This window comes from Osmerus eperlanus, chromosome 15 (genome assembly GCF_963692335.1).
Source record: "Osmerus eperlanus chromosome 15, fOsmEpe2.1, whole genome shotgun sequence".
NCBI classification, from domain to species: Eukaryota; Metazoa; Chordata; class Actinopteri; order Osmeriformes; family Osmeridae; genus Osmerus; species Osmerus eperlanus.
This window is the reverse complement of record NC_085032.1, coordinates 6,753,104-6,774,190: the sequence shown is the minus strand read 5'-3', so window position 1 is coordinate 6,774,190 and position 21,087 is coordinate 6,753,104. Positions and strand designations below refer to the sequence as shown.

The following is a 21,087-nucleotide window of genomic DNA, read 5'->3' as shown; positions in this document are numbered from 1 at the left end:
CAATAATTATTATGGGGAGTTAGTGTCATGGCTTTGTGTGGCTTCAGTTGTCGCATCAAATAATTCGGCCAGAAGACTAGGCGCATGAGTACTATCACAAATAAAGTTATGGAGATTAAAAAGACGGCTCTGTAGATGGTTTAATTTAAGTTTGAAAAATAAAAATAACTAATTAATCGTGTAATGTCCCTCGGTTTCTACAATTTGGCATCACTTGGTTAGGTCCGTATCCTAGTTGCTATGCTAGATAGATCCAACTCCACGTCACATAGTTTTTGTCTCATACAGGCCACCGTAGTCGTAATCATGGTACCGATTTACAGCGTACTGTTTGGTATTTGTTGTGTTGGGATTTTTATTATTTTGCGGCTGCTGATTGTCATTAGTTCCGGTTCAAGATGTAAACCCGGACAAAAAGGCCCAGTCTGCGTGCTGGTGGTTGCCGGATCAGGTGCTCTGCCGTTTTATCGGTCTTTTTGCATGTCGAGTACCACTAGCAAGCTAGTTAGCTGACTTCCGTACTGTACTAGTAGGCTCCTTGACAAGCAGACAAGTTGGTTCCCAATTATGATTTGTTTCTGATATTTTACTTAACTGAGATAACTGAGAAAGAATTGGAGGCGGGGAAGGGTTTTAAGATGGTGGGGAAACATACCAAGGAAAAGGAACGGAAATATGTCTATCCTCGCTGAGACTCCAAAAGACCGAAAAGTTGCTTTTGTTTACATTCGGATGCTGGGTGACGAGAGGCAGCAGACAACACAAATAGAACAATTAGATCAAAACTTCGCTCTATAAATAGTTTTACTATGCTTATACTTATTGTTCTTTACTTGTTCTCGGATTTGGGTAGCTCTTCACACCCAGCAAGGTCAATAAACTCCAACTATCATGTTTTTTGCCTTTGTTTGCAGGTGGGCATACAACTGAAATTCTGCGATTGATGGCGAGCCTCTCCCAGTCTTACAGCCCGCGACACTATGTCATTGCAGACACCGACAAGATGAGCGAGGACAAGATCCGTGCCTATGAAAGTTTGGAAAAGGGCCAAGAGTCCAAGGTGTTGTACAGTAATGCATTCTCTACGTTTTGAAATGCCTCCAGCAGATGGCGCCATATTCTTGTTTTATTCACATTTTGTTGCTAGAATACACATGGTTTGCCCAAAAAACTCTGCTCTGGGTTAATTTACAGGCCTGTACACATATGTAAAAAACAATAACGCAGGTGACACACAGGGAGACTCAGGTAATACTGCTAACAATGAATAGCATGTGAATAGAATGAACCAGTGAAAAACCACCAAACTGCACAAATGAGTGTTGGTAGGCTATATCAATACATACTGAAGTCCTATAGGGAGAGGTATACCAAGTAATGTGAAATGTACCAAGTACTAAACAGTACAAACTGAGTTGTGCAAACAATGCAGTATAAATACAATAAAGGAATAAAACTGTCCTGAATGCAGGTGATTGAGTGGTGCTCCAACAGCACTGCCAGTGTTCCACAGTAAGCATTATAAAATCAAAATAAACACTTTTCATGTATTTCCAGTTATGAGTTTATTATTGCGATCATTTGTAGGGTATTAACCGGACAACTTGGTGTCACTTTCATTCCCCAGTTTACGGTTCACCGGATCCCTCGGAGTCGCGAGGTGCGGCAGTCATGGAGTTCGTCAGTGGCCAGCACTTTGAACGCCATCCGCTTCTCCATCCCTCTCATGTTCCGACTCAGGCCTGACATGGTAGGTTCGCATTCCCGTTTGAAATTAAATTTTTTTTTTAAAGTAATTTGTTTCAAGCCTGGATCTCTTCCACCAGTGATAAAAAAATAAATATAGCTTTCTCCAGGCTGCAAACATTACCATAGTTTTTCAGTGTAAATCTGTCCCATCACAAATGTTTTCCTCAATATGTTGACTCTCACTTGTCGTGAATCGCTCCCGGCTGGCGGGCGAGATCCTTCTCATATTCTAAAAGTCATTAGGACTCTCTTGTTATGATTTATGGCTTATGTGAGCTTTTTAAGGAGGAAACCAAGTCACGTAACTCCCAAGTGTTTCCCTGGGTTGCAGGCCTTCTTGTTGACACTACAAATATTCAGCCCTTACAATTTTCTATAAAATAGCGTTAATGTTGTAATCTTGTGTAACATTCACAACAGGATTATACCCATTCAAGGTCCTTAAAGTGCATCTCAATCACGTGTCTCATTGGTATTGGATAACCTTTAGAATTACGAAGCAATTACTGCTCTGAAGAAACTGTAAGAATAAATATCCTGTTTCGATCGAGTTGTCATTGTTTCAGCAAGGATGAACAGAGATTAAATCAAGGCTTTATGCATGACTGTCTCATGCAAACCCTTCTTTTCAAATCCAATTTCGATTTAACCTTATAAAAACAAGTTTCCAGGGCATTCCAAGATCAAAAGGCGCGCTCACACGTGTCTTCCCACAGTGAAGGACCATTCTGCAACGTTCCAGTTTGCACTGAAATCACTGTTCGTGTAGGACTTGTGAAAGACCGAGAGTCACTGCAGTTACCAGAGACACCGATGGAGATATCTTTTACGAGAGCTTCCAAATGCTTTCCAAATGATCTCATGAGGGGCATGGTGTAATTCACTTCCTACGTCTCTTTGGACTGGGAGCTATTATAGGTTTTTAGCCTAATCATTTTTAATTACTCATTAAGCAGGATATTTTCCTTTGAGAGCCACTGAGTTCACTCTCTGCGAGAATAAGTGCATAGCTGGACAACCCCCCCCTCCCTCTCTCACGCCCCCTCTTTTCTCTCTCTTCCTCCATTCCTCCTCCCTCTTTTCCTCTGCTCTCCCCCTGTCTTCCCTTCCCTCTGTTGTGGAAGGGAGTGGGGGCAGGCAGAAGGCTCTTGTTCACAGGATGTGGCAGAACCTGACTGGTTACTCAGCCAGCTCAGCTCAGCGACTCGGCAGCCTTCGGAGGGAGGGAGGGAGGGGGAGGGTGAGACAGCATCAGGTTTCCCCTTCTCTGTCTCATGGAACAACAGGGAGGGAGGGAGTGAGGGGGGAGGGGGCGGAGTGTGACTGTGCAAGCAGACTGACTACGGCCAGCCGTTGCAGAACTCCTGAGAGATTGAGACATCATTTCTGTGGGATCGGATTGTGACGTGATGTGTGTCTTCCGTCCTCTCCTTAATCTCTTCCTCTTTCACCGCCCATTCTCTTTTCCATTATGCGACTCCCTTTCTCCTCCTAGAATGTTCCATTGTACTGTCATATGTTGGGAGGGGGGGTAAAGGGGAAGGGAAGTTTACTAGATAGAATTCAACATTTCCATCATGGATTCAGTCAATTATTGTCTTTTTTTTTTGTATCTGTACTGTCAGTATTTTAACTCTACTTTCCTTTGTCAATGGAATTCATCAGCTAAGTTTTAAACTTGTTCATTAACAAAAAACTGTCACCGGAAAGCGTTGGGCCTACCTCTAAAATCTCCCTCCAACTGAATGTCTGTATCTCAGGAATGCTAGATTCCGTTTTCCTATCCTACATAGCTTGTTTTGTCTCCTGCCTGCTGTTGATTTACCACGACAGAAGAGCGAGGCTGAGGGCCTTTAAAAACAACCCGAATAGCGTGATTTTGGCTTTTCATACAGAGGTTTAACAGGGTTTCAGTCCCAGGGTTTCCGACTGACTCGTCAGCATTCTGGAGCTTGCATTCTGACGATGCACGTTTGTTTGTGTTGACCAAACTTGAGCATGTCTCCCTGGTAGTACTAGCAGCAACAGGGGGCTGTCGTAATGGAGACAGCGCACATTCCTAGTGGGAATCACAGGAAAGTAAGTGTGTGTGTGGGGGGGGGATTCAGTATGGGGGAGTGAAGTGGGCCGGGGAGGAAATGAAGAGAGAGAAAGGGGGGGTTTAGGGGTTCACAAGCGTATGTTAGCCATAAAAGGGCATTTGTGAGCTCACGCACACACGCTGTCACTCGCTGCCAGATGTGTCAGCACAATCCAACACGTTGAGAGTGTCCCCACAGTAGGAGGGTTTCAAGTGGGATGCATGTCTGGGGTCAGGGCGCATAGGTTTTGGCCTTCTCTTACACTTTGGAACGTTGCTACGTCATGCATTCCACAATTATCTTGCCTTACCAATACTGCTCTGTAGTCCGTAGTGTACAAACTTACGGATACATGCGTGATATCAAAATGTTTTTCCAATCTTGCTTGGTTAGTGATGTCTCTACCTGTGAGACTTATCTCAGTCAAACGCCACTTCTTCAGATGATGGGGTGTTTTTGCAAAAAGGGAATTATCCGGTAGCTCACCGGATAAGTGCGTGTCTGGTAGCTCACCAGATAAGTGCGTGTACTATGTAGTGTACCCAGGCCTTAAGGCAGCGGCCTGGGTTCGAATCCAGCCATGGCCTTTTGCTTCACGTCTTCCCCTCTCTGTCTCCCTCTCTCCCTGCCTTTCCTGTCACACTTTGCTTAAAAATGGTCCAATATATTATCCAAGTACATCTCAAAACAAAAAAAAAGTGCCTGATGGAGTTTAGCGAAGGTGAGATTGTTCATCAAATGCTGGTTGAGGCACTCAAAGTCTCTAGCTACATGAATGCTCAATCCATACGTGTACCTATAGCCAGCGTCGCTCCTCCAAGTTTCTTCTCCACTAGCGTTCCTGTGGCGGGGCACCATATGTTTCAGCCTGACCTTATTAGGAGAGCTGGAGGGATGAGGAGCCCTGTAGGGTTGTGCTGAGTGAGATTCCATCCAGGAATACGACCCCGCTTTCTCCCCCTTTCATGTCTCTTTCATGGAAGTCACTGACAAGTGAGCGAAAAACGGGCCGTGGGACGGATCGTTAGGCAAACGCGTCAAGATCAGCCCGAAGAGACAGGCAACCTTATATCCATATAAGTCCCTCTGTTGGGTCATATCTGGCTTTGGGCCCCGACGACATTGCAGTCACTCGACAGGTCAAACTGCTGTGTTTGTTGGAGGCGCGACATGTTTGTTTACCGAGGCTTTACCGGTCATCTAACTGATCTACGGGTACAAGAGTGAAGAAGCAGCGATGCGGGCGCCATATTTTCGACAATGTACATGTTTCACCTACAAAAACAAATGATGGGTCGTGACGGTTTCTTGAATTCAGTCAGGGACATGATAGGCCTGTCCAGCATCTGTTTCAACAGAGCCTTCGTGACATCTCCACGGTATCCAGACCCCGCCCAACCCTCCCCAAACGTCTCCCATTGTCAAAAATAATAATAATAGAAAAGTTGCGTCCACAGACTTTTACGTCAAGCAGCTGTTCAAACCCTCGATCCTCCAGAGAGACACTGCTCCGTGTGTGTGTGTTTGTTTGTTTGTGTGTGTGTGAGAGAGAGAGAGGGTGGGTGAGGGAGGATGAGTGAGTGAGTGAGTGAGAGAGAGTGACAGTGACACCGGCCTACTGCTCAGTCGGAGAGAGAGAAATAGTCAACTCGCGAAAAACCTGTCTTGATGAATTGATCAGGCATTTAATAAGGTTTCGTTTTCCCTTTTATAGCCCCTCGACTGTCATTCAGTGTGTACAACAGACTGACAGTGTTGCACTTGGGAAGTGTAGTTTCCCAGTACTAGGCCCACCGTATTCTACATCCCATCCTATCTTCAACTCTCCGTGTGACATCTGTGTGTCCCATCCTGGGACCCTGTCTAGTGAGGTTAGTCAGATTCTCACCTAAGTCAGACTGTGAGACAGCCCACAGACGTGATATCTGTTATGTGATCACATGACCGGGCGTGGTTGAGTTCATGTGGATGTGTGAGTGATTTTCCCAACCCAACACCTGCAGTCTAGTCTCAACGGTGACTCACCTCACCTGCCTCGGTGTGTCAGGGGGTGACAGGCTGATGACAGGCAGACAAACAGTTGTTTGGCTGGCTGATTGTGCTCAGTGGACTGTATCTAAGTGTGTTGAGTTCTGTATGACATCATGACTATGTTTGATTTATTTTCTGAATGTTTGGTTCAGGCACAGGTGTGCAGGGTGATCACAATAACCTTCGAATCTTTTGTGGGGGATCTCATTATGTTGGAATTATCATATTATTGTGATATAATAGATATCATTATAATAGATGTCACTTGATTAGATTGGTCGAATGTGTGTGTGTGTCACATTAGTACTTGCGGTTGTCTAGGCATTCCAGGCATCAGCAGAGCTGGCTGATTCAAGCGTAGTAAACACACAGTAAATAGAAGAATCCAGAGGGCTTGTCAGTGGGTATTTACTGGAAATGCTGCCCTGCACACTGCAGGCCAGTGAAAAGCATGCCAGGAATGTTCTAGACAGGTTTGTGAATACAAGGCTACAAAAGAATGGCTTTAGAGGAAAGCCTTCTCTTTCGGGAGGGGAGAATTATAAGTTCGATGCCATTTACAGTCAAGCTGACTGATTTTTCTCTTCAAATTGGCCTTTAGGTTATAATTTCCAATGACGTAAACACTCAGAAGAGCATATATTTTTTTTTTGTAAACAGTTTAGCTCCAAAATCACTTCTAGCTAAATTGTACCTTCAATTCATTTGCATACATTGTCAACTGGTTTCTTGTCAGCCAGAATTAAACTATCAGATAGTGTTAAATATTGTTCAGGGCACAGTGGAGGGATTGTGATGTGTATTTTCAGTGATTCACTTAGTGCTGGCACTCCCAAACCTCACATTTGCACCTGCGTGATGACAGTTGAGAGCCAGTCGAGAGTAAACACTTCTGGATCTACTGGCTTAAAGCTACAACATTTTGCACTGGAATCAGCTTTTCCCCCATGGTTGAAGGTGATGTCAGCCACCACGCCAGCACAGATTCAATACCTAGCCTGCCCCGTTCGTGAATGTACAGTTTGTACTGTTATGTGTTTTCCATACCCCACAAACACCAATCCTGCTGTTATTAATGATTTGGCAAGTGTTGCGTTACGCCTTATTCGCGTTACAGATATTTGAATAAGTCTTTAATGCTTGTCTGTAATGCTAGAAACACTGTACACTGTTGCCTGATGGACTGGGTTGCTTTTCCAGGTGCACATGCTATGGTTTGTGGAGAGGATATTACGAACTGGGTGTACATGCCCAGACTGTCTGTGCTCAGGGTTCTCCGTGATGTGTTCTCCAGACCCTCAGGCCCAGCCTCCCCACTGCAGACTGTCTGTCTGCTTGGAACTGTACTCCCCAACTCTCCTGCAGCCTGCGAGGCCTGTAGCCTCCTGCTTTCCTCTCTCCTCCCTCACACCACACTGCTTTCAGGGCCAGTAGAGTTCAGCACATTCCATTTCTCTGAGACTGGAGGGCCAACTTGCTGTTTTTTTGTGTGTTTAAAAAACAACAACTAATAGTATCAGGCTGCTGTCTGTGTATGTACTCATCTGTGTGTGTGTATTTTTTCAGGTGCTGTGCAACGGTCCCGGTACCTGTGTCCCCCTGTGCCTGGCGGGACTTCTGCTAGGAACTGTGGGATTGAAGAAGGTTGTGATTGTCTACGTCGAGAGCATCTGCAGGGTAGAGACCCTGTCGCTTTCCGGAAAGATCCTCTACCATCTCTCAGACTATTTCTTCGTGCAGTGGCCGACCTTGAAGGACAAACACCCCAAAGCCATCTACCTGGGACGGATAGTCTAAGCTGTCTGTCAACCAAAGACTGTAACTTTGTGACCGACAGTCTTTTACTATTATGCTTGAAAGATGACATTTTTGAACTTGGACAGGTTTTGTTTCGTTGTGAAAGAAAAAAAAAACGGTTGTTTTTCTACACACACGAAAAATGAAATCAAAAGACAAGTAATCTGTGAGTGCTGTAAGGTTGAGGCCTGGTCTTGTATGTTTAGAACGCATAACACCATGCTGTTAATCCCCAGAAGTATAAAGAGAAGGAATACAAGGAATCTCATTGAGGTGTCGAAGAAGCATCGAATAGATGGACAGAGAGATTACCCCAGACTTTCTGGTTTTTTAATAGAACCCTGGAGAAGAATCCAACATGATTGTGACAGGAAAGACGGGAGGGTGAGCTCAACTGTCACGCTTTCTTCAAAACATGACAACCGCCATTGTTAGGGAAGAACGGCGTGATGACAAGGAGGCAAGATGGCACAAGATCACCTCACATCCTCTCGCCACTCAATCAGCGGCATGCTTCGCACCATGAAAGGTTTTACTGTACATTTAATTAAACATTCTGTAGAGTGCGAAAAAGTGATGTTCTTCAATGTCATGGAAACATAACTTATCATCCCACCCACTCTGCTTGACAAGTACTTGTACAACTGCCCGTAATAACCCCCTTCTCTGGCTCTTGTGGCAGAAAGTGCAAATTAAAAGCATTTTTGTGTGCTTACGTGAAGTCGGGTGGCCTCGGTCTGGTGAAATCCCCATGTATCAAAGTCGTAACGGGGTAATTCCTCTGAAATGTACCGGCACGTTCGTAGTACACAATGCCTCCCTGAATGTTAATATCCATATCAGTGGCCCCCCCTTCGAGATGTTCATTCTCAGTCGTTTGTGTACGCTTTGTAAACAGATTGTGTGATTGTGTTCGGGGCTTGGGTGCAGCGTTGTGCCTTGTTTGTTTGTCTTTGCATTGTGGGAGGCTTTCCTGTTGCTGGACGGGGTTCGCTCGACAGGAACAGCACTGAGCTAATGGTGGTTTGTTTTACGGCATTAGAAGAGGGAACAGAAGGAGAATAAAAAAAATGAATACAAAACTTTTGTTTTATGCTGACATTTAAGCTAAGCTATTTATACAGAAGTTCTTGTGTCTGTATGTCAATATGAGTAGAATGAAACAGAAGGTACTCAAGGAACACGTGCTGTGTCGGCATTATATGCATTTGCAGATGAGATCACATGTTGAAGCTTGTGCATTTGGACATGTAACAGGAAACATACATGTTTATATGCAGATGTTGGGAGGCTGTGTCCTGTGTATGTAGTGATCATGTTAAGGACACTGCAGAATAGAATAAGGCCGTCCTAGCAACCACATGATACCCCACCACCCACAGGACTGCCAGAAGCCAAGCAAGTCATTTCACAGACTTCCACCATCCCAGAACCCCACACTCAAAACCCACTCCCAGAACCCACTGCTAGAACCCACACAGACACACAAACCTCCCTGCATATACACAAGATCTGTTTCTCCTGGCAAACCTATGTTGTTATTGGCAACCGTGAGGTATGAAGTCGGAGGGAATGAAACAAGGAGCCCGAGCCAATATTTTAGAGGAAGGTGGCTGCTCATGTCTGTATTTGCAGTCAGAGATTTGATCAGCAAGTTTCAGTGCTGTAAGAAGTGATGATCATCACATGAAACTGTAGAAGACAGACAACATCTTGACGAGGGCTCGTAAAGCGCTCCCATGACGCGCACACACGCACAAACGTACACACACAAGAATATTAATCATGCTATCCTTGCTGACTGAACCTTTCTAACAAGCTGACATAACGTATGAGTGATTAATAGCACCTGGAAACAGCATGACCTGAGGCTAGTTTTAAACTTTTGAAGCCAACGATAAACTGCTTCTAAAAACAATCTAAGACTCACAATGGGCACTGTAGCTACAATTAACTGTGTGGGTATACAGTAGAAGAAGGAACCGCTAACAAAGTAAATTCTCTGTAGTTTATTGTGCTTCCTCTCACTCCACGTTAACATGGGATTGGGGGCCAAGGAGACAATAGACACCACTGCGGACTGCACATTTAGTGTGTGCATCATATTCACGGACCAATTTATTACACCTATAAAATACTTAGCACATGGCCCAGTTCTGATTCATTCAGAGTCATAAACAGGAGTTCAACCTGTCTGCATTCTCTGCTGATATTAATGTAGTCGTGATTTTTTTTACTCTTAAATATAATGAATTAAATACCAGATGGGTGTTGTAATAATTTATTTAACTATAGTCCAGATTTAGTCATAAAGGGGAGAATGGAGACAGGGAATGTGAAACCGGCGCTTCTGATTGGTTCAAAAGGCTCAATCGTCTTGCATTTTTTTTTCTGCACAAAAATTGGGAAGTGAAGCGAGAAGTTTCCGAGCTCGCATCGCCACTGCCCTCTCGTACCTTCTCTCACACACACGCACGGATTTTAACTCCCATTTGGACTGTCTGAATAGGAACCATACAGAAAACTTGTCTGAAACAATCTTACTCAGGATTTATTTTTGCTACACTGTAGCTTCATTTGGATTGACTGGTTTTAATTTGAAAACGCAAAATGACTCAATTCAATAAGGGACCTGCCTACGGATTATCGGCTGAGGTGAAAAGTAAAGTGAGTATACTAGCCCATTGTTTAAGAATGTGTTGTTTTTATTGTTAAACATGTATAATGTACACTATCAATCACATCCAAGTTAATTGCGAGCAGCAATCAAGTTCATTGTTGTGAGAGCAGTTTGATTTGTGTTTGGTTTAATGTTGCAAATTAGTTAAGACTGTACAAGGCGAAGTATATGGGCTATTCGGTGTCACATCAGATGTGATTCTGTCCAGGTTTCTCTATTGGCAATTTCTTGAAAGACTTATGATATTTCGTTAAATTGCCCACTCCTAAAGTTTTTTTCTAAACTTGAAGAGACGCAGATGTTGTTTTTACTATTCCTCAAACTTTTGTTCTGATTAACTATATAGGCTACACTCCTTTAAAACACAATTTGTAGGCTGCAGCCAAGTCCGGAGACGGACTTTTTTCTAGCAGATAGGTTGAGAACTGCAATGAAACGCGCGATTCAAAGTCAAATAAACGACGCAGATGTTGTTATGTTCATAGTTTTAGATTATTGTATTCTATAATATTCTGAAGAGAAAGGAAAAAGTAGATTAAATGAAAGCCAAGTCCAACCCATTGTTCGTACAGCTGGGAGGAGCCCGCTTGAGGACGCTTGTCCCACACTTTTAGATTTTGGCTTTATTGAGGAAAGATGAATGTCCATTGCGTCGAATCAACAGCAAGCATGTTTGAAAGTTTAAAAGGTAAATGCCTGTATGCAACAAAACTGTACAGACGTTCTTGAAAAAAACGTGGATGTGGTTGGAAGCAAAATACAAACACCTTTCTGGGTGGGTTTGGGGAGACAACGTGATAAGGTTATCATCGGCTCTAAACGGACTCCCCTTCGATGGAAACTCATGAGATCATTGCTGCCCATTTGAAAAAAAGTTTGCTGCCAGGATAATTTTAAATGGTCTGTGACCAGTGACCGCATAGCGTTTTACCCCAAATTAGCAATTGACGTCATGCCTTGTTTACAGTTTGTTGTTGTTGTTTACAATGCCCAGTCTCACTTAGAATTTATAAACAAATTGGTCAAATGAAAACCATAAAACTTGTCATCAGTTAAAGGTGTTTTGATGGATTTTTTTTTATGGTATAGGCATTTTTAAACATTCACCTTTCATTTGACGTTTGTCACTTTTAACAACAGGACTCCTGTGACAATAAGTCTCTGAACTGAATTTGTCAAGATATTCAGGAAATTGAAGTTAAAACATGTGGCAGATTTATTGAATGTGTGACATTTGCACCATGCTGTTCCAAACTGCATAGCAGAGATGCCTAGAATTCTCAATGTAAGTCCCCCCCCCCCCCCCTCCAGAGGTCTGTGTGTCCCTGACACCTGGAGCATACCCTCCCTTTCTCCCTGCTTTCCATCCATACCAGGTCTCCTTCACGAGATTTCAGACCATTTCTTTCCTCTAGTCCACACGTATCCAGTCATGGATAGTTCAAATGTAGCCATTTCGCCTTTTTGTCTGCAGTTGGGCAACCCAGTCTGTCCTCAGAGAACTGATGGTTTGCTCTCAAGTCCTGTCAGTCAGTGATTCAAGCTGTGAAGTTAGTGGGTCATATCTCCTGTTCTTGTTGCTGTTCCAGTCCTGTTTGAAAGGTTCTCGTTTACTTTTGTATTTTTCCTCACGGTTTTAGTATGAGAAGGCCTCTGTGAGGTAATATGCCATAGCGAGGTCAGACTGATCTGCTTGTTCTGCACTGAGCCACAGAAATATGAAAAATTCAAATATTAGCTCTGCTTCCAATGTTTGTGTGCTCTCAGCTATTTTCCAGAATGATTGCCAAGCCACAGGCTGTATTGGCAGCCTGATGATTATAAATTCAGTGGTTTCTGACAAGAGTAATGGAAAGCAGCTTCCTTTCAGATGTAGATACTTGTTAACCACTTTAAGATGACCAGAAACTGTCAAGTCATCTGCACTCTTGACTGTTTCCTAACATGATCTATTCGTCCATTTTGGCCAAGTTGAAGTTGGTTGCATTGGATTCCAAGGAACAGCAGAATGTTTACACCTGTAGATGTGTGTGAAACACAGACATTCCAGTCAGATCGGATTCTTGGGTGCCAGTTTCACGTTGGTGTTGCTAAATGTTTGACTGATGCATTTCCTTGTCCGTAACTTCTCTGATGTTTACACCAAAGACAGGATTCACCCTGAGCCTCAAATCATATCTTTTCATCAGGACAGTACAGGTCATGTACTGTAAGATTACTCATTCATTTAATTAGGTTTGTTTCCTCTTCTAGTATTGCTAGATGCGTAGCTGGATCTAGTGTCTTGTTTGGCCTGAAAGTGTTGATTCAGAATGCCATGACTGCATTCAAATACTCTCAAACTGACTGCTCATAGGAATTATATCTTCTTGCTTTAGCATTGGATGGAAGATTTAGAGAAATCCACAAGTATTAGTCAATCATGAGCACCTGTAATGGATATAGCCCCAATAATTACTAACTGGAATTATATTATTGTATTTCAAACCTTGTTTCAAATTGAATTTTCTCCCAAATTGCTTTGACCCTGTGTCGTTAGAAAATTGACCTAAGTCAGTTTCAGAAAGAGATGGAGCCACCATATTAGGCCTAATTAATTAGACTTGTTTAGTTTGTCACCATTACCGAGTGGTTTGTCTTTGGTGGGTGAGTCGATGGCTGATATATATATATATATATATATATATATATATATATTTTTTTTTTAAGAATTAAAAAATACAAGTGTAATTGTGTTTGTCTCTGGTGTATTGGTGCAGTGTTTTCAGTTCATAAATGGAACAGTAGGAAACTCCTTAATTTATTTTAGGTTAACCTAATGATCTCCCTTTTTTGAGATATGAATTGTGTAGTAAATAATAGATTCCATGGACCCAGATAACGGGATGTAAAAGGTCTGTCACCTCGAGATTTAAATGCTGGTCATTTTGGTTTTTGCGGTCCAACCAGGCATAACCCAATACAACATTTAGTCCTGGTGGTTTTCAACCAAACTACTAATGTGTTGCCTTGTTTAATTGATTTTGTCCAACCTTTGTATTATTAAAACAAATTATAGAAATGTGTTCAGTTGAATCAGTCTGGATGTTGTCCTTTCTATGCTTAAATGAGGACATTTCCCTGCTGAAAGGTTAGTGGCTGTTTTGCAGATAGCTTCTGATACTTTGCTGGTGATGACTGGGACTGTTCATATCTCCCCTCCTGTCCTGTGATTCTCTTGTTGATGGAAAGCAGGACATGTCGTAGTGCTGGGGCCTGTTCCTTAAAGAATATTTATCAAATAAGACAGGCTTGTGTCAGGGAAAGTAACTCCCATAAGCCTTGTTTATTCGGCAAAACTCGCTTTATGGAACAGGCCACTGGTGGACTGTGGGTCGACCAGAACAAGGGTAGACCCAGAGGTGGTCATAGCCGTAACCACAGGTATCTGAAGTGGAGATTTTGCTGTTGTTTTTACTGCCATGCTCTCACGGATGAGGGGTGGGGAGGGTTGTAATGTTACTCTGCAATGTCCTGACTGTGGGTATTTTCCCCTGGTTACGCCACAGCGCGTCGTCATGGCAATGCCACGGTTTGCCAGGTTTGGATGAACAGGAAAGGTTGTTTTCATCCTTTATTACAGTGTGTCTAATTTGGTTGATCATTTAAATTTCGTAGAGGGATCTTCATTTCGACCTCCTCTTTCAAATTTAGTTTTGTTTTAATGCCAAATCTTACTCGAGATAAGATATAACTCGATATTCCTTGTTAAAAATACATTAGCCTTTACCATTGGTCACTTAATTCACGTTGTGGTTTGTTCAGGACTAACGGGTAGTTAAATATTAATGAGTACCAGCTGGAATATTTGTTCAGGTTTGGTTCAATACCTGGTCATGTGTATGATTGAGCAAATGGTTCATCGACATGAGAGTTGGATTTTGTTCCAACAGTCAGTTTAATATGTTGATCCAGTTTCAAGAGGTTGCTTCAGGGACATTGTCTTACACATGAAGCCAACATAACTTATGGTGCTAAATACAACTTCTTTTGGTTTGTTTTTTAAAATGGGGAAACTTGAAAGGATACTGCATTCTTCATGTGGTATTGATTTGAAAATGTGCCTCAGGACAGTTGTGTAGTTTAGCTTCGAATGTAGTTACACTTTAAGCCCTGTTCTCTCAAACGCCTTTTGTCCAGATGTGTTTAAGTTTGTTCTGGGGAGGGGATTGTCTGGGGTTTAATTCCACTGGGGTTTACTTATCCATTGCTTTCCAGATTTTTCCTCCTGAAGCTCACTTTAACAACTTCACGAAGAGGAGGAGAACTGGATCCCTTTCCGGGACAGCACTTGGCAGTCTTCCCTGAATCACTGCCGGGAGAGGTGAGGAGAGCGAGCAAAATCTCTCCTCTCTAATCAGCCGAAGGTTTTCTGCAAGGGTGGTTTCTCACAGCTGAAGGTCTCTTGCAGTAGCTGCAGAAGAGGCCTCTGATTAATTCCTAAATGATAGTGCTTTTCAAGCTTGCCGCTACGCATGAAGAAGTTCACCCAGAACTTCCGTTGTCATCATTTGGATCCCAAACAACATGTTTTTTTTTCCTTATTTACAAGATGAGGGCTGTTTGGAAGATTTGTCCTTTTGTCTGTGAAAACCCACATGGATCCTGACCTCAAATTGCACAGAGAGAAATGGACACACTCCTTCAGAGGGACCCTTTTACTGGTGACTCTGCCTTTACATTCCAGCTGACAGGCTTTAGTGTGGGGGTGTGTGATTTGACTCCCTTTAAACTAAGACAAGCCCTTCTTCGCTGAAAAGGGAATAGTAGTAGACTACATCTTTATGGGCCTTGAGCTTTTAGTCTCGCATTGAGGCTCTGAAGCGCTGTCATTACCCATGTGTGTTTCTTTATGAGTGGGCCTAGTCACCCGGTCAGTACAATACTTAATGCTACGTGGCTAATATATTGACTAAGAAACTAGGCCACATTTAACAGGGTTATGAAACAGCCAAACAGAGTGGACTGTAGTGACAAGAGTTAGAGGCCAGATGTTAAGGATCTTCCCTTCCTGACAGAGTAGGCAATAGAGTTGAGTTTGTTCCACTGTGGATGAGAACGGGTGTCTGTGATGGTTGTGAAAGATGCCGTGTTTACACTGCTTGGCCTGTTCTGCAGTGCTGTTTACAGTGGATGAGCTAACGGCCATCCACAGCTGCTTAATCGCCAGTCACACGTGAGATATACAGCATCCTCTGACAAGCATAGGGGAGAGGGGGGGGGGAAAGATTAGTAATATTGTGCAAGACCATTTGGTGTCCATGCAGAGGATGTTGTGTCGTTTTATAAGACAGCGTTACTGTGTCTTCTTGTGTAGGCTTAGAGCAATCAATGTTGAAGTGTGTATTGAGACACCTTTCTCACTTACAACGCATGGCATGGCAGGCGTTTTGTTTTAAGACCATCACATAAATAATATGTGGTAATATGACACAATAAGACATTTCTTACTCCATTTAACATTTCCAAGGCCGTGCTGTCTACAACCAGGTCACCGTAGAAACAGAAGCCTGTCGACAGGATTGGGCTGTGATTTTAAAGGTGTCTAACTTCCTGTATTTGACCAAGGATCTTGCAGGTCATGAATAGGAATAGGCCAAAGAATGTGGACACAATCTAACATGATGCTCAGACAGCTTCATATTCACACCTGCTTCCACTTAGCGTCTCCATGAGGTAGGGAGTATCACATCTGCAGTACATCACTGACCCTGAAGACATAGGCTGCCCTTGTTGTCGTTTGCCAGACAAGAATAGATCTGTTTAACAACTGTATCACTGATAACTGGAACTGTACTGTACTCTGCTGGTTTATGTGTTCTAGGAAAAGATTATCCCGCTTCGGGCAGTATAGCCTTTCTGGAGAACTGCTCCTGTAATGTCTGGGTCTCTTAAGTTTATGAACAGTAAACTACAGTCCTACAGCATAAAGATCTCTACAAAGACAATCAAATCATCTAAAGCCCTTACTTAGTAGGGGTAGAAGATGTAAAGTTCAAAGGCCACGACTGCTTGCTCTGCATGGTTGTCTTTGACTGCTGTAATTGTTTCATCGCTGAAGAGTTTTTGAGTCTGTCCCCTGTTTGAGTGTGTTCCCTGAGGAACCCCAGTTGTTCCTGTGACTATCTCACACGGTAGACTAATTCAAAGCTATGTGGGAATATGAAGGTTGACTCACCAAAGGGGAAGTTTGTTATTGGATTGCTGTGGCCAGTTCTCATCACAGGAGGCACAAAGGGCATGCAACCCGCGGGACATTGAAGAAATCCAAAGGCACAGCCGTCAGTCTGTTCAAGACTGTTCATCCCCATGTGAGAGTCAACGTTTTGATCTCTCCGACTCTTTGTTTTAACTAACTTTTCTGATCCATGAATTACTAGGTGATTGAAACCCTGTTACTGACAGCTAAGGCCTACCTTGTATAACTGGTTGGAAACCATCCTGAGGATATTAAGTTAAACTATGCTGCCGATGTAGATCAAAGGAGACTCACAACAATGGAAATGTGGCAAATCCCCCCCCCACACAAACACACTTTATATACTAAATATGAATTATATTTAATGGTCGCATCCTCAGTTTATTAAAAAATAAATAAGTTGTCCCACCCACATTTGAAAACAAACCTACACCTCTGGTTTCGGGTGGAGTTTGACGGATGTTCCGGTATGTTCTCAGATCGCTCAGAAGTATGACATGCAGAAGGAGGAGGAGCTGAGGTTCTGGATAGAAGAGGTGACGGGGATGGCTATCGGAGACAGCTTCCAGAAGGGCCTGAAGGACGGAGTCATTCTGTGCGAGTAAGTGTGTGTCTGTGTTCCCAGGAGACTGACCTTGATATTGCAGAGGTGTGTGTGTGTGTGTGTGTGTGTGTGTGTGTGTGTGTGTGTGTGTGCGTGCACACTACATGCTGAGCTCTGCAAGTGTGCTGTAAATGCTGATGAAGACTTTGAACATGATAGTTATTCCTGTCTCTGCCTGTTATGAGAAAACGAAAGTGACCAGAAAGAGAAGGGGAACACCCCTAGAAAAATTCTCTGTGTGTTTATATACGCGTGTGTATTTGTTTATTTTGCAGGGTTCAGATGTAAATGGAAAGGCTGGATGATTACATTCTTTTTACGTATTCATTTGTGGTGCAGTGTACTTGATCACACTGTCTCTCTCTCGTAGGCTGATTAACAAACTGCAGCCGGGGTCAATAAGGAAGATCAACCAGTCACAGCTGAATTGGCACAAGGTAAAACGGATCTCTGACACCAACCCAGGGAGAGGTGTTCACACCCTTCCGGGGCTATAATATCCATCTCAATAGAAAGCACAAAGAACTCCAAATGAGCCTCCTCATTCATTTCCTGCTGCAGCCTGTCAAGCCATGAGAATAAGTAGGGTTATTCATGTGGCTCTCTCTCACCAACAACACTGCCTTTTATTGCGTTACGTTTGGACTTCCTGGTGGACGGACTCCAATCCCCACCTCTCTCTTTTTCTTCCAGTTGGAAAATCTGGGGAATTTCATCAAAGCTATCCTGGCCTTTGGCCTGAAGCCAAATGACATCTTTGAGGCCAATGACCTGTTTGAAAGTGGGAACATGACTCAAGTCCAGACCACACTGCTCGCCCTGGCCAGCATGGTGAGTAGGCCGCCTCACGTTTCAATGATTCTGGTACTTGTAGTCTTTGGATGAAACGGTGAATTAAAAAAAAACGCCCTGCTATGGGTGGTCGTAATGGTTCTCCGTTTAGAATGTTTCAAGTTTTCTCCCACTTCACAGGGCAAGACCAAAGGCATGGACTCAAAGATCGACATCGGGGTCAAATACGCAGACAAGCAGACGCGGCACTTTGATGACGATAAGATTAAAGCTGGCCAGTGTGTGATTGGACTACAGGTAATGCATGACAACGATGGTCCCAGCAGTCACCATCATCATAAAAAAAAAAACACTCTTGTAGGAGGGAGTTGTGGTAATGGCTGTGTTTTCATTCAGATGGGGACCAACAAGTGTGCAAGCCAGGCTGGTATGACTGCTTACGGGACTAGGAGACATCTTTACGACCCAAAGACCCAGACAGACAAGCCCTACGACCAGACCACCATCAGTCTTCAAATGGGAACCAACAAAGGAGCCAGCCAGGTAGACTAAAAACCGATGAGGTCAACAGTCGTGTAGAGGCAGTGTCCTGTTTGATGTCCATAGCCAGTCAGTAAACGGCTTCATCGAGAGTGAAGTTGGGAAAACGAGCGATGTTTGGAGCTGTTTTTGTTTGCGTTTCTTGGGATATTTCTAGTAACATTTTTGAAATCTTGGTCACGTTTTTCTCTACAATTTAAACTTGACTGATGCTGGGGCACGTGACACGTTGTGTCTCTGTTCCTCACAAGACCTCTAAATGTAAGCTCTCGTCCTCTCCCTCCCTCCTTCCCATCATCCTTCTCTCCCTCCCATCCTTCTTCTATCCCTTCCTCCTTCCCTCTCCCTTGTTCCCTCCTGCCCTCCAGGCTGGCATGTCAGCCCCGGGCACCCGTCGGGACATCTTTGACCAGAAGGCAGCCGGGCAGTCAGTGGATAACTCCACCATCTCCCTCCAGATGGGCACCAACAAGGTGGCGTCCCAGAAGGGCATGAGCGTGTACGGCCTGGGCCGCCAGGTGTACGACCCCAAGTACTGTGCCACCCCGACAGAGCCCGTCATCCACGCCAACGGTAGCCAGGGCACGGGCCCCAATGGCTCCGAGATCAGCGACAGTGACTATCAGGCCGAGATCCAGGAAGAGGAGTACCAAGGCAGTTACCAGGACGACTACAGCACCCATTACAACGACCAAGGCATCGACTACTAGTGCCAGGGTCGATTCGCTAGTCGGAGCAGTATTAACTTGTTTTATTTTTATCTGGAAAAACAACAGAGCAAGTCTTTTGCTATCCTCGCTATCCTTTTTTGTTTTATTGATGCGTAAAAAGAGAAATGTTACATTGCTCCTTCACCTCCCTAACTCTTCGATTTGATCGCCAATGGTTTCATGGGTTGTAGTTAATCATAGAACGGGTGAGATTATGTTGGAGAATGATCTTGGTTTTTGTTTGAGAACATTCCTTTTTTTAAAATCTACTGTTTTAAGTGTTTTTGAAGTATGGTACACTGTGAAGTAGAGATTAATTTTTGACCAACTTTGTAGCATCTACTCAATGCTACAACCCCACTTTTATGTGTTTTTACCCAACAATGTATCCCATTTTAAATGAATTCTTACCTACAAGTCTTAAAGGTTCACTATCGTTTAAATTTTCTACCCTTAAAAAAAACAAAACATATTTTTATATATGCAGAACGTCGGTGAAGTGTGTGGACCAATTACTTTCATCTCACCAGCCTTTTTTTCATTTTTTTAAAGGTTTTGAATCACTGACACCAGATTATTTTCCCTTTTGAGTGAGTTAATTCTAATGCCTATTTGTATGAAGTAGATGACCAAACGAGTTAACAGGATTCTGCTTAGGCCTATTTGTATAGGGCTAGACATGTCAAGACCTGCCTCCTGTTCTTGTAGCGCCCCCCCCTCCCTTCCATCCTCTGTATTTATTGCCATATCTCTCATTATAAACCAGTCACCTGTTATACGGTTCTTTTTAAGAAGAAATTGTACGTTATAAATAAAGCCTTGAATACCTTGGTTTTCCAAGCATCTCCAATTGTAGTTCCTAATCTCTTGCATTCTGTCATTACTTGGAAAGCATTATTTTATTACATCTGCAGTTTATTTAAAAACATGATTAACCTTAATTAAAAGATTGTTTTTCCATCTCGTAATTCTGCCTGGTAACACGGCCGTGTGTTGCTGAACTGTGGTCGGTGCGAAGACCTCAGAATTCATAAGTCAACGTGCCAGTCCTAAAATCTTCAGTTTTGAGGCTAACCGAACAAGGTTTTGAGAAACCCTGTAAATTTGATCTCCCATTGCATTCTAGAAACGCATTCCTGTCAAACCAGACCAAGTGGAAGAAACGGTCCTCAAGGGAAAAATGAGTAGGCCTATGCAAAGAGAAGAATGGGGCCCCACATAGTTCAGGATACCATTTAAATCATTAAAAACCTTACTGTTGTTTGTAAATGCTTGAGCATCCAAAAGGAGGACCCCCAGAACCTACTTTGCCTCATGGGGATGATTTTCATAATCCAGACACAGTCCAAACTTGAACTGTCACAGTTTGAGGTTCCAAGGCAAGCAAATAGGCCCATACACAACCGTTGAGTCGATATGAGTTCAGCCAACATCCATGGATCAATCTGGAACATCAAACTGTGTAGAGCATTGAATTACCGCAGCTGCTCTTTCATTCCCCCGAATGAAAGTCAGAAGAAAGGCTTCGAAAGCATGTGCGTCTGTATGGATGGAGAAGACAGCGTTCCCTTCAGACGGTTGACGGAGTCCGTGAGGTAGGCCATACGTTTATGTTGGCCGGGTCTGCAGCGGCATGGTAATTCACTCAAGGTCGCAATCTAGAAAGAATGTCAAGAGCTGCAAAACTAGTTTGACTGACTTTGAATGGCCTCACGTCTTGTGTTACTTGCATCATTAACATAACATAGTCGTGACATTGGAGTATAAGTTTAGAGAATGAACTAAACATTTCATTTGGGGTCAATGACTGGGCTACATTCTGGTTCACGGTAAGGGCTTCATCTTTGATTGCTGTCAACTGAAAT

At 43.4% G+C, this 21,087-nt stretch overlaps 2 protein-coding genes across 2 annotated transcripts; both read left to right on the top strand.

Annotated features, from left to right (window-relative positions):
- Positions 1 to 275: 275 nt before the first annotated feature.
- Positions 276 to 8,732, top strand: alg14 (ALG14 UDP-N-acetylglucosaminyltransferase subunit). The gene is made up of 4 exons (XM_062480080.1): positions 276 to 451; positions 915 to 1,060; positions 1,628 to 1,750; positions 7,428 to 8,732. The coding sequence occupies exons 1-4, from the start codon at positions 307 to 309 to the stop codon at positions 7,656 to 7,658; spliced, it is 645 nt and encodes a 214-aa protein (XP_062336064.1). The 5' UTR covers positions 276 to 306; the 3' UTR covers positions 7,659 to 8,732.
- A 1,342-nt stretch (positions 8,733 to 10,074) lies between these two features.
- On the top strand, positions 10,075 to 20,067 carry cnn3a (calponin 3, acidic a). The gene is made up of 7 exons (XM_062479403.1): positions 10,075 to 10,325; positions 17,056 to 17,177; positions 17,551 to 17,617; positions 17,874 to 18,011; positions 18,153 to 18,269; positions 18,369 to 18,515; positions 18,881 to 20,067. The coding sequence occupies exons 1-7, from the start codon at positions 10,269 to 10,271 to the stop codon at positions 19,220 to 19,222; spliced, it is 990 nt and encodes a 329-aa protein (XP_062335387.1). The 5' UTR covers positions 10,075 to 10,268; the 3' UTR covers positions 19,223 to 20,067.
- Positions 20,068 to 21,087: the final 1,020 nt, after the last annotated feature.